General features: G+C 43.8%; 1 protein-coding gene across 2 annotated transcripts in view; it reads right to left on the bottom strand.

Moving 5' to 3' along the window:
• Positions 1–12,574, bottom strand: part of LOC147724807 (ubiquitin carboxyl-terminal hydrolase CYLD-like) — a 481,074-nt gene that overhangs the window by 346,876 nt on the left and 121,624 nt on the right. For both annotated transcript variants that reach the window (XM_086966313.1, XM_086966314.1), the window contains exon 2: positions 10,380–10,878. In XM_086966313.1, coding sequence (XP_086822439.1) covers positions 10,380–10,859 — 480 coding nt within the window. In that variant the 5' untranslated portion in view covers positions 10,860–10,878. The remainder of the gene's footprint in view (positions 1–10,379; positions 10,879–12,574) is intronic.

The raw sequence follows: 12,574 nt of genomic DNA, 5'->3' as shown, positions 1-12,574 counted from the left end.
ATTGACTGCCTCAAATGCGAGACGGTTGGGGATATACCTTGGCTTGCAGCTGTAAGAAAGAGCTTAAAAAGTGTGAAACATCTGCATATTTTTCTAAATCCATCCGATTCTGAGGCTATAAACAAAAAAGCGCTACATGTAGCTTTGTACGAACACTATATCGATGGTCAGATATGGGAAAGAGGCTCAGAAAAGCTTAGTTGTAAGGTATTTGTCTATTGAGGACACCTCCTATTTGCTAGCCCAATACCTTTTAAAACCCATAGGTCGTTGAGAGAGAGGACTTTTCTTCCGCTTAAGGGCTGGCACTCTGAAATTCCTATTATGTTTCCCTTTAGGATATAATGCTAACCTAGACGACTTGCCCTGCCTATGTGACGAACGAAGTAAACAAACAGTGTTACACTTTTTATTCTTTTGTAGTTATTATTCTAAATATACAAATGGATTCTTGAAGCCATTTTTTAAGAAATATGCTATTACTGATTTTAAAGTCGCTTACAAGGAAATTCTTAGCTTGGAAAATGATGAATTAATTTTTCATGTCGGCTCATTTCTAAAAGCAGCATGAGTACTCCATGACGGCCGATTGAATTGTATACTAATTGCATCACGTTAACTGCTTTTTAACATTTGTATTTTTGCTTTTTCCTTATAATTAACTACATATCTTTTTATGGTAGATACCCCGCACAACCTCATGGCCTTATAAGAAACTGTTTCCTTTAAGATATTGCACTACCTTTTATCGATCATGTATGTTATGGTTTTATTGTTTTTACTTGTGCTTTTATGGATATATCATATCCGAATAAATATTTTTGATTGATTGATATAACCCAATGAGAAACTGCATTTCCAGGGTAAACTTGATATCTTCTATGGTAAATAAGATATCTTTAGTTTCCTTGTATAAGGAGGCATTATTTTCCCACCCAATGTTGGTGAAAGAATTCAGTAAATTGGTAAAAATGGCTCCAAAAGTAAACCTATGCCCAACACTATAGGTCTCGCTGGTGGATGCGTCTTATTCTTATGTATTTTATGTAATGCACAAAGTAAGGAATCTTGGGATCTTCTCTTTGAAGGACCCCAGCCTCAGACTTTGTGATCCAGGGTTCTTCTAAAGAGCTAATATAATTATTGTCTCTGTACATTAGATGCAAGGGAATGGCTGTTATTTGTTTTGCTGTTTGTAAGAAAGCAAGATGTGTAGTATCCTGTGTCCCCACATTCCCTGTCTGTCTAAGCTGGCATCTGTAATGCTGAGAGTGCATTATGTAATAGAATGTTGCTGTGTAGTGTGAAGTGGAAGCTAGGAGACAGGGACAGTTGGGAGGAGGCTGGGTCACTAACCGGACCTATCGCCTGTTCTGTAGCTTAAGGCCTAACATGTAATAGAGAACTTACCTCCTACCTGAGTGTCTATAAGCTATTGTATTAAGACCCTGCCCTATAACTACAGAAGCCTCACGACGACATAATGAAGGGAGCAGAAAGGGATTCTTAAGAAATGCAATACAACCAGTGATTTAAATAAAGAGGGTTGATCAGACTAACAAAGAAAGCCCTAAAGGACTGGTAAGTAACCTTCAATTGCGCCAACAGCAAAACAGTGCAGGGCTTACGACAATATGAACTAAACATCAGGGATTTGCAAAAGCAGTCAGTCGATAGAAATCTTCTCACACTAAGCGACACAATGAGTCCAACGCCACCAATGTATAACTAAAATTACATCTACTACTTCAGAAGATTAACGCCTCGCAAATGGTTCCACTCAAATTCCAGACATGAAGATTGTAGAGGTTTGAATGTAGCAGCCTCCCTGATACTGGGAAAAAAGCAAATTTCAAAGGCAGACAAAGTAGAGGGATTCATAAATTTAGAGTACATGACACTCCAAGCCCAAACTAAGTGTATTTAAATGAACGGTGCCTGGTCCAACTTGAAATTCTGCAGAACCCGTAGAATCCAGGGTGAGGTGGAAATGCATACAGAAGGCAAGGGTCCCACCGAAGGCGGAGTGCATTGCATAGAGACTCAAGATGAATAAACTCTAGATCACAACAAGCATTGGCATAGCCAATAGGTCTCGCGTTTGGGACCTTATAAGTGGTTAACCATGCAACAGTTAATGTTGTTGCACCAAGGATATTGCGCTGCATAACCAAATACTTATAAGGCTTTTATCATAGTGCATTGAGACAGGGATTGAAGGGGCGTGAGATCAGGAGAGAGAGGCAGACTGGTCTGGGAGGGAAGATGTGACAGAGAGGGAGAGAGGAGTAATTGCAGGGATGGGGTGGGATGAAGAGGGTGATAAGAGTAGGAGGGAAGAAGTTGTCATGAGGAGGAAGAAAGAATTCGACTGAGGTCAGGGAGCAGGCTTAGGTGAAATAGAGGTGAAGGGACGGATATGTGGTAAGGAGGGGCCCGGATGCAGTGATTTGCTAATTCTGCATACTTCGACCATTGCATGGATTAAGTATCAGCCACACATTTTTTATGTTTTATTGGCGTTTGCTTATAAGCGTTCCGGCAGATACCAGCTGAAATTAAGCCCTGGCTACACTTTACAAAAGTACTCTGCGTTTTAAGCTTATAGTGCCGATCTTTCTAAAACTTCTCATTGGTCAAACGGGTGTATTTATCTGATTCTTGTACATCAATGCTTGGTTTCACTCCCAGGAAAGCGTCACACATTTTGTCACTGAATGTTAGTAGCAAGTACACAGAATCCATGAAAATGTCACACATAAGCAGTACGAATCTTGGCAGCAGAACTCTTATATTTAGCAACAGAAATCATATTGCAAAGCGGGGACCATCATTCTTCTAGCAATTCAAGTCTAAAAGTGAAAAACATGCATAGCCGTGACCCTGGGTCATATAAAAATAAAGGGTGAATTTTAGCCAAACTACAAACAACATTTGTCCGTGACATTTAAAAAAGGAGACCGGGTGGGCCAACAGCTAACTTCAAAACCAATTTTAAATACCAGACACAAAACAATCAGACACAAGGTAAAATGGGATGTCAAAACTGAACGAACTGTGATCGGCAAAGTAAACTCATGGAATTGGTTTTTAGTCTTACTTGAGCAGTTTAGTTTTCCCGGCTCATAGTCCCGTGGAACACCGTCGGACGCCCATGCACCTAGAAAATGGTGAACGACCTCGGAAAAAGAAAGGTGGGCGAAAGACTGCATGTGAACCAAGCGCGACCTTAAGCGTTCCGGCAGATACCAGCTGAAATTAAGCCCTGGCTACACTTTACAAAAGTACTCTGCGTTTTCGGCTTGTAGTGCCGATCTTTTTAAAACTTCTCTTGGTCAAACAGGTGTATTTATCTGATTCTTGTACATCAATGCTTGGTTTTACTCCCAGGAAAGCGACGCCCATGCACCTAGAAAATGGTGAACGACCTCGGAAGGAAAAAGGGGAGAGAAAGACTTCATGTGAACCAAGAGCGCCCATGCTGATAAAAAACAGATGGTTCCTGCGGCCGCTGCTGGCTCAAAACCCTCTGGAAGTAAACCTTAGAAAAGAAGCTGGGACATCCACACACCTTTGGCCAATTGTGTAGTGAATCCAGAGGCAAAGGTCAATCGCGTGTGAGCACAACATGCACGCGCTTTGAAGAAAGCTGAAGTGATTACAAGAGGTCGATTTTCTATGCAGCCCATGCACGCCGTCTTAGGGTCGACCTAAAAATGGACTCGGTTCATATATAGCTAATTTGATTTCATTTGATCAATTATTGCTATCACTGGTAGCTATTGCTACATTATGATGCTAACTACCAATAACATTTTGCTTATGTTTTTTTAACATATAACAATATGTTACTTATGTTTTATGTATTATGACAGTTTTCCTCTAGTTAATATAGTCATATAGGGCACAGTGTTTTACCTTAGACCTCTTTGGAGACAGGGTGATGGGAACCCAAGCTAATAACAGTAGGTCACTGGCTGGTAATGTCGGTTTCTAATGTGGATCCCTTCTAGGTTAAGTTTGGAGTTATCAATGGGACACATGTCCATTTCCAGTGAAGTAGTGTGGCTCACTGGTTAGAGGCGGCAGACCCGAGAGCAGAGGACGGCTCGGGACCAGGGTTCGATTCCCGGCGCGGCAGGTTTCTGGACCAGGGTCAGCGGACTCGATAATTCTCTCGCCTCGGTGCCCACTCTGATCAGCGATCACACTCGGCAACTCTGGGCATTAGCTTGCCTCATCTTCACTAACGGCCCCACCAGACTGCTGGGGATGCCTGGTCTCACCCTGGAAATACCCATTAAGGGACCATCTCTCAGGGAAGCCAGGAAGGGTTTCGCAGCGGTCGAAGCGCCTTGGGACCCTACGGGTAAGTATTGCGCTATATAAATGCCAATACATTACATTTCCCACTGCCAAATGGTCAAGAACTGCCTGGGGGCTATGGGAAATCTACTATGGGACCTGGACTGATCTAGTATGTGAGAATAGGAGCAGTGAGACACTGAAGTACAAGGAGATAATCAACTCAAGAGCTCAGATCTTGCCTCCTCGTGCTGCTCTCTCTAGATCCCCTTGGTGCACCATTCAAGATCCCCAATATCGTCCATCTCCCACTCCCCACGTCCATTTATCCCCACCACTTATGGAACAACAGAGCTATTAATGTCCTCATCTACATGAAGGCTAACCTGGATGATTAATTATCATGCCTAATATGTTTAGCTGAAGTACCATTTTGTGAGACATGCCAGAAAAAAAGAAATAATAAAGAGATGCCGTGGAGAGATGGATGAGCATATGGCAAGGGCAGGAATGGGAGGCAAGCCTTGGATTTTCTACCAAGATCTGAAATGTGAGGGATCAAATGACCACATTCTGCAGGGTCACTTTTGAGGCCCTTTTGTGTTCTGAGGAGGAATGGCAGCTTCCTTTTTCTTTTTACATTCCAGGAAGTGGGAGTGGAAGGCAAGTTTCTGATCAGCCGTCTGAAGCAGGCTTTTAATAGGGGTGACGTCACCAAGCGGTTTATTGTAATTCTGAATAATAATCATGAGACAACATGAGGTGGAAGAGTCTCCTTTATTCCCAGCCATTCATTTTCCATAAAGGACTCAATGGTCAACTCCCAACATTCCAAGATAAGGTCCATGTGGAACATTCAATTGGAAGGGAAGAAGGGAGGAACGGGCCCTATTATTAGTGTTGAAAACAAAATTAACATGGAGATAATGTCACATATCACATTTTAAGAGATTACAAGACTGTTTCTTTTGACAAGCACTTACTCCAAAGGATTGTTTCTATGAAGTATTCAAGTGTGATGTTAGGCTGATTTAAGCAATGCTTCATTTGTGCCAGTGGTTTCAGGTAGTGAGTCTCAGATCTCATTTCTTGGGATAGTGACTTGTTTATCACCTTGAGACTTTTACCCAGAGCAAATGAGAAATAGACAGAAAAGGAGAGAATAAGACAAAATAAAAAGACAGGAATGCAATTACAACGGGAGAAATCAGGGATGAAAAAGAACCTGGAAGCGTGAGATAAAGAAACAGGAAGTGTAGGATGGTAGAAAGAAGCGCCATAACACATATTAGAACACTGGAATGTTGGGAGCTCTACCGAAGACAATAGGGTGCGTCAGGCTTCTAACAGCTGGTAGAAGCCCAGAATTCCAACATTCCAATGTTTGTCGTTCACAGGAGTTGCTGTGAACAAAGGCCTCATGGAGCACTAGGAGATTTTAATCCCCTCGGGCTGAAGCCTTTGTTTTTATTAGTTAGAACATTCTGCCTTTTAGTAGGTGGAATGTTCTAATAGCCTTATAGCCCGCTGTATCTGGACTATACCGGCCTTGTTAAAGGCCCACACTTTTGGATCGGGCCATTAACACTGGAGCGGGCCTTTGATGCCTGGTATAGCCTGGTACAGCGGGCCATAAGGCTATATTAGAACATTGGCATGTTGGGAGCTCAACTGAAGACAATGGAGGGCTCCAGGCTTCTAATGACTGGTAAAAGCCTGGAGCGCCAAAGTTTGTCATTCAGAGATGTTGCTGTGAACAAAGGCCTCATGGAGCCAGAGTGGATTTAAATCTCTTCCGCTCCCTGAAGGGTTTATGTTATTTGTTCATTTGTTAATCATGCCCTCTAGTGGCAGAATGTTTTAATAGCCTTATAGCCCACCATAGCGGGGCAATACCGGCCATTAAAGTCTTGCTCACTTGTTAAAGGCCCTCGCCTTCAGTTTTATTTATTATTTTATTTTAAGGCTTATATAGCGCTAGACTTGACTCCCGAAGGAGTATCTCTGCGCTTGGTTCACCCATCAGGCTGAAAGGATAGTGCTCTCATGAATACGCAGGAGAGGGGGTATAATATTTAAACAGGAACGTCTTCAATAGTTTTCTAAAAACTAGATAATTAGTGCATTGTCTCAGGTTAAGAGGTAGTTTGTTCCAGAGACTGGGGCCCAAAAACGAAAGAGCTCTGCCTCCAAGTCTCGCCTTTCTAATGGGCAGAACCTGTAGCAGAAATTGGTTGCTGGAGCGGAGGGTACATACAGGTTTATAAGGGATAAACTTTTCAGCCAGATACAAGGGACCTTAGCCAAAAATGCTTTTGTGAATGATACAACAGGTTTTGAATTTAACCCGTTGTCGAATTGGTAACCAATGAAGTTTTTCAAAAAGAACACGGGAGGGAGTTCTGGGCGGGGCATTAAGAACTAGCCTTGCCGCGGTGTTCTGAGCCACCTGTAGCCTGCTCAGCAAGTTGTCGTTCGCTGATATAAGGAGCCCATTACAATAGTCCAGGCGGCTAAGTACTAGAGCCTGGACAAGGGTCTTTCTGGAAGTGTCTGGCAAAAAAGGAAACACGCGTCTCAGGAGTCAGATTACCCGAAAGCAGGACCCAGTTGTTTGGTTGAAGTGTTCCTTTAGAGACAGTCCTTGGTCCAGCCGAACAACTAGGTTTTTCACTGTCTGCTTAGGACAGGCCCCAGGTTTAATGGCCACCAGTCAGGCGACCACAATAGTGGAGCCTCCCCAAATAACATGACCTCGGTCTTCCCTACATTACATTGCAGGAAATTCGAGGCCATCCAACAGGTCACCACCCTCATACCCTCAGCAAAAGAGTGCTTGACTGCAGGAGTTAGAGTCTGAAATGGAAATAGAAGGTGAGTGTCGTCAGCATACGACACCGGGATAAATCCATGCACTCTCATAAGATCAGCTGGGGGCTACATACACATTGAAAAGGGTGGGGCTCAGGCACGATCCCTGTGGCACCCCCTTGGTGAGCTCCATAGGTGTCGAACGAAAGGAAGCCAAGCTGACACTTTGTGAGCGGCCTTATAAAAACTCTTCAACCAAGACAGAGCCAGACCCCTGACCCCAACCTCCTGCAAACGACTGAGCAAGATTTCATGCGATATCGTGTCGAAAGCTGCGGACAGGTCAAACAGCACCAGAATCATAGAGCTCCCTTTGTCCTGTGACATTCTGATGGTATCAGTCACAGAAAGGAGCGCCAATTCTGTGCTATAGTTGGGCCTGAATCCGGATTGAGAGTGCTCTAAACCTCCCGACAGCTCAATGAAATTCGACAAATGGGTGTTGATATGCTTCTCGGTCATCTTGCTCAGGTAAGGCAAAAGGGATATGGGGCGGAGGTTGGATAAATTTGTCCATGGAAGAGCAGAGTTCTTACGAATGGGATTTACAAGAGCTTTCTTCCATTCCTGTGGTACCTGACCCTCATCGAGAGAGAGATTCATCAGAGTCTGGATCATAGGACAAAGTAAGTTGCCCAGGGAAGTAACAATTTTGACAGGCAAAAGATCTAGAGGATATCCTGTTTTAATTTGACCCATCAATGTATGGATATCACTCTGACTGACCACAGGTAATGCAGTAAGCGTGACAGTATCACGAGTCAGGGGATGGTGGGAGGTTATAGGGGAACTACCCTTAGGGTTTGTAGCCTTGATGATTTTATCATATATCAGCTCTATTATATTTTTAAAAAAGAGAGAGATGTAGTCACACAATGATTGTGAGGAAGCATCAGGACTTTCACAGGCCATAGGTTTAATAAAGGCTTGTAAAATCCGATATAGTGCATTGGAGGAATTACCAGCTTCTGCCAACTGAGAGGCGAGGTGATTCCTCCTAGTCAATCTAATATTTTTATGATATGTGGACAAAGCATCAAAGTGAATTTTTTTGTTTTCCTCAAAGCGCATTTTTCTCCAGGCTTTTTCAAGTTTTCTACAAGCCTGTTTCTCCGATCTTAATTGATCAGTGTACCACGCCTCCTGGTGAGAGGCGGGATGCTGTTTACACAGTTTCATGGGGGCCACAGAATCAACCGCAACTAGAATATCAGAATTAAACTTAGATAGGGCTCACTCAATATTATCAGAGGCCTGATAATCTAAAGTTCAGGCCTTTAACGCTGGAGCAGGCCTTTAATGGCTGGTATGGCCCGCTAAGGTGGGCTATAAGGCTGTACTAGAACATTAGAATGTTGGGTATTCCATTAAAGATAATGAAGTGGGTCACAGATAATAATGGCTGGTATAAGCTTCAACATTCTAAAGTTTGTCTTTGTTTCTCCCTTTTTAATTTACCCTCAGTGGGCAGAATGTTCTAATAGCCTTATAGCCTTTCTGCCTCTGGCTATATTGGTGTGATAGGCTCTCTCCCTAGTTATAGGCCCTTGCCTGCGGTTCGGGCCTACAACTGGGGTTCAGGACCTTTAACTGGTGTAGCCCTTGGCAGCAGGCTATAATCAAGACTAGGTGGACCTTGATATTCACCAACCCCAGTATTCAGTAGCGGCGGGCTCTTAAGAAAAACTTTGAGCCTGCACCTATTCATTTATTTTACAAATTAAGGACTGGATTCTAGGTTATGTTACTGCTGTGTAACGAGGCTCCTTTGAATACTTGCAACTGGAGGAGGATGGCTAGTTAACATCTTGGTTTCCAATGAAGGGTGTTCAAATTGCTTGTGTCAGTACTGCCCAAGCTTAAACCAACTGATTCATTTAAGGTGTTCTAAATTCATAAGACTTTCAAGGCAAATGTATTTTTTTACATTGGTGAAGGTGAAGAAGGTATGCTTTTGAACGAACGATATTTGCCATCTCTCATGAAAAATATGTTTAAAGAAAAGATTTCTTATCGTGACCCCCTTCGCCCAATGAGCCCTGCCACCCAAGTCTCTGAAAAGTTGTGTGACTTCTGAGTACTCCCCCTCACATACATGAATAGCCTGCAATATGGCAATATGATTCCAGAGAAAGTTTAACAGTAGCTGCTGAGAGCTTTGTACAACATGCATATCAAAAGTGCAAATAGTCCACTGGAAAGCGGAATTCTGGGAGGAACAATAACCTGGCCATAATTAACAATACCCCATACAGCCTGGAAGGTTTCTGAAATAGATGGGAGGCAGATCTAGGGGTCACAGAAGACACTGATTGGGAGGTGGCACTGATGCACGCTAGGGAGGTGGCCATCCAGAGCAGGTTGAAACTGCTACAGTTCAATATCTTGCATTGGGAAAACTACCACAAAAGCAAGTTGTTCAAAATGGGAAGTGCACCAAACCCGGACTGCCGAAGGTGCCTCACTGAGGAAGGTACACTGCTACACACACTATGGACCTGCCCCAGAGTGCAGGGATACTGGGAAGATATTATTGGAGAACTAGCAGCAGTGATGGAGGTGGACATTGCTGGGAAGTCCCATCATTCTGGGTATCCCCAATGATGCAGACCTCCCCAGGAAACAAATGTTATTTTGTATGTTGGGATTTATGGTAGCAATAAGAGATGTGGCCAGGAGGTGGGGTCAGGCGCGATCATTAAGTGGCAGGAGGGCATGAGCTGGTGCATGGAAAGAAAAGGGGTGATGTATGAGGGACGGAGTTGCCCCAAGAAATTTTAGAAGGTTTGGGGGCAATGGCAGGCCCACTACGGATTTAGTGATGCCACAGATGGATCAACAGGTGGAGCCACACTGAAGAGTACACAAGGTTTGCACCCTTGAGGGACAGTCTGAGCCACTTTTCCGCAGCATATGGGTAGGGCAGGAGGGGGTTAGGAAGCTTTAACAAGATACTTCATGCATATACCCGTGAAAGCATTGTGTGCAACATATGGTGGTGAGAAACACCAATAAAAAGATTTCTTTTTTTTTTAAGTGCAAATCATGGCTGGGCAAACTCAGACTTTCATACTTTAGATCAACACAGAGACATAGTAGCACTTGTAACTTCAAATGAGGGCACACAAGAACAAAAATAGATATTGGAATTGGTGTCACTTTAAGCAGGTATTCTGCGTCAATCACAGATTCTCCAAACTTACCTGTAATTCCACCCCGAAGTACACTTTTAGTAAGGGGGAGGATTCATGAATCTTTCCAATGTACCGTATTATAGCAGAGTATAAATCTCCATTAACAGGCACAGCTACGTGCTGGCCCACATGGGCATTCAGGGCATCTTCAAGGACAGCCCTGTTAAGGAAACTGTTCAGACGCTCATCTTTGGCACAAACAGCGAAAAGGAGTTCAGCTTGTTGCTTGGTCAGTGGTTGCAAATTGTTAACATCCACTGGCATAGAAACCTCGAGATATTTGGACGGTGATTCAAGTATGGTAACCACAAGTGAATGAGAGGAGGAAGTGGTGTCCTTAGAGAAACTTGCTAGGTATTTCTCTTCTGTGATGCAACAAAGCGATCCAGCTTCCACTGACCTCCAAGTTGCAGAACACTTCTCAGACAGTATGAAATACAGGTTGGTATCTCCAGATGTTATGAAGGTCACAGGCTTGTTGGTGGCCATCTCTAGAAACTGGATCAGCCTAGAAAACACACAAGAAACAAAACATGACTTATGTGCACAAGCAAAGGTAAATGATCGTGTGAGAGAAAATAGTTCTATAGAGGAAGAGCTTTCCAACTGAAAGGCAGAGCCAAGGGACTTGCCTTAAAGTGATGGCCAGATGCACCACAAAGAGGTCTGCTTTTAGCTGTTGACTGGAAGTCCTGCCTTGCTGAAGGATGAAGATTGTCGAACAATGCAAAAACTGTGTTGAAAAGAATGGGTTTGTACCATGGGAAATGAACTTGTGCAACACAAACACCATAATTTTCAACAGTGAAAGGCTACTTCTGTTGAGAATTGTAATGGTATCTTTACATAGCCCTTGACGTTTAGAAGCATGGTCTGGAGCAATAATAGCAGCATTTGGGAAGGATGATGTTGTGTAGTGGCCAATCTGAGGAGTTTGGCCCCTAGGGACTTGGGTTCAAATCTTGGCCTTAGCACATGACTGAAAGAAATGAGTGATGACCACTAGAGAGGGGCTTCAGTTGTACTGTGAATACATGTGTAGAGGCACATGGTGGAAATGTTGTAGAAACATGCTAAGTAGTGAGGAAAATTAAATTTTGGCCATGTTGTGTTCCCTAGCGCGTACCCCACCGACTCCATGTACCAGCTTAAAGTGCATGTAACTTCCCTCCTGTGTCAGCTATGAAGACGCAAATACATTTGCGTCCACCGTCAACTTGTCCTCTTTCAGATGCACCATGAATGGATTATATAGTCCGTTCCTAAGTATGCTATGCCACCGTCTTTTTGTAGTACACTTTTCACTTTTTCCTGCTCTAGCCAGAGTAGGCCCTGAATTCCTGCCATCTGAACCTCTTTTGTGGCTCCTGACTCTGCCCAGGCTACCTCTGTACTCGTGAACTCTGTCCTACATTCAGCGCGGTCCCTCGCGCTCAGCTCAAGCCTGCTTTCTGCCAAGACTGACTATAACCTTCGAGTTATCTGTTCCGCTCCCCGAGAATACATTCCTGCCTACTAGATCCTGTAAACATCCTCTCCAGCTGCAGAGCCTAAAGGCCGATCTGTCTTAATGCAAGTAATTCATAGCCTCCGTTGCCATGCTCCCATGGAAGGCCCCGTGCCCCCACGCTTCACATGTAGACACTTAGGCGCTCATACACGCATCCACAGTTAGCATAGAACAGCCTCTATCCTAGAGACCTTTCCGCCCAGATAGTATGGTTCCTAAACATCAGATATCAGATATGATAGAAGTACAAGTTGATCTGACATGCCAGACTTCTGTCTCTTTCCGTCAGCGTAAATGTCAAGACCCCTGCACCCCGTCCATCACACGTCATGCAGCTGCGCGCGCATCCAAGCTTCCGATTTCTGCTGACATTGCAACATTCTGTTAGCACCACCCCTTGGTGCCACCCACTTGCGTCACCTATCAGTGACGTTTCTAGCACACACCTCTAGTTCACGCCTAGTTTACGCCTCTTGATGATGTATTGGTACCACGTGTATACTGTTATCTTGTCTTCTCTCAGCTGTTACGCCTCTCACATTGAAACTTATGATGTAAATCAAGTATATAAGCTATGTATTGTCAATAAACGAGAGCGCGCTCATCTATCCCTTCTGACACCCCTGTGGTGGTCAGAACATGATATCCTGATTCCTTTATGAGGAATAAAACCCTTAGAAACTCTAACACCACG

Source organism: Lissotriton vulgaris, chromosome 4_1 (genome assembly GCF_964263255.1).
Source record: "Lissotriton vulgaris chromosome 4_1, aLisVul1.2, whole genome shotgun sequence".
Lineage (NCBI taxonomy): Eukaryota > Metazoa > Chordata > Amphibia > Caudata > Salamandridae > Lissotriton > Lissotriton vulgaris.
Note: the sequence above shows the minus strand (reverse complement) of the source record. Positions and strands in the feature narration are given on the sequence as shown.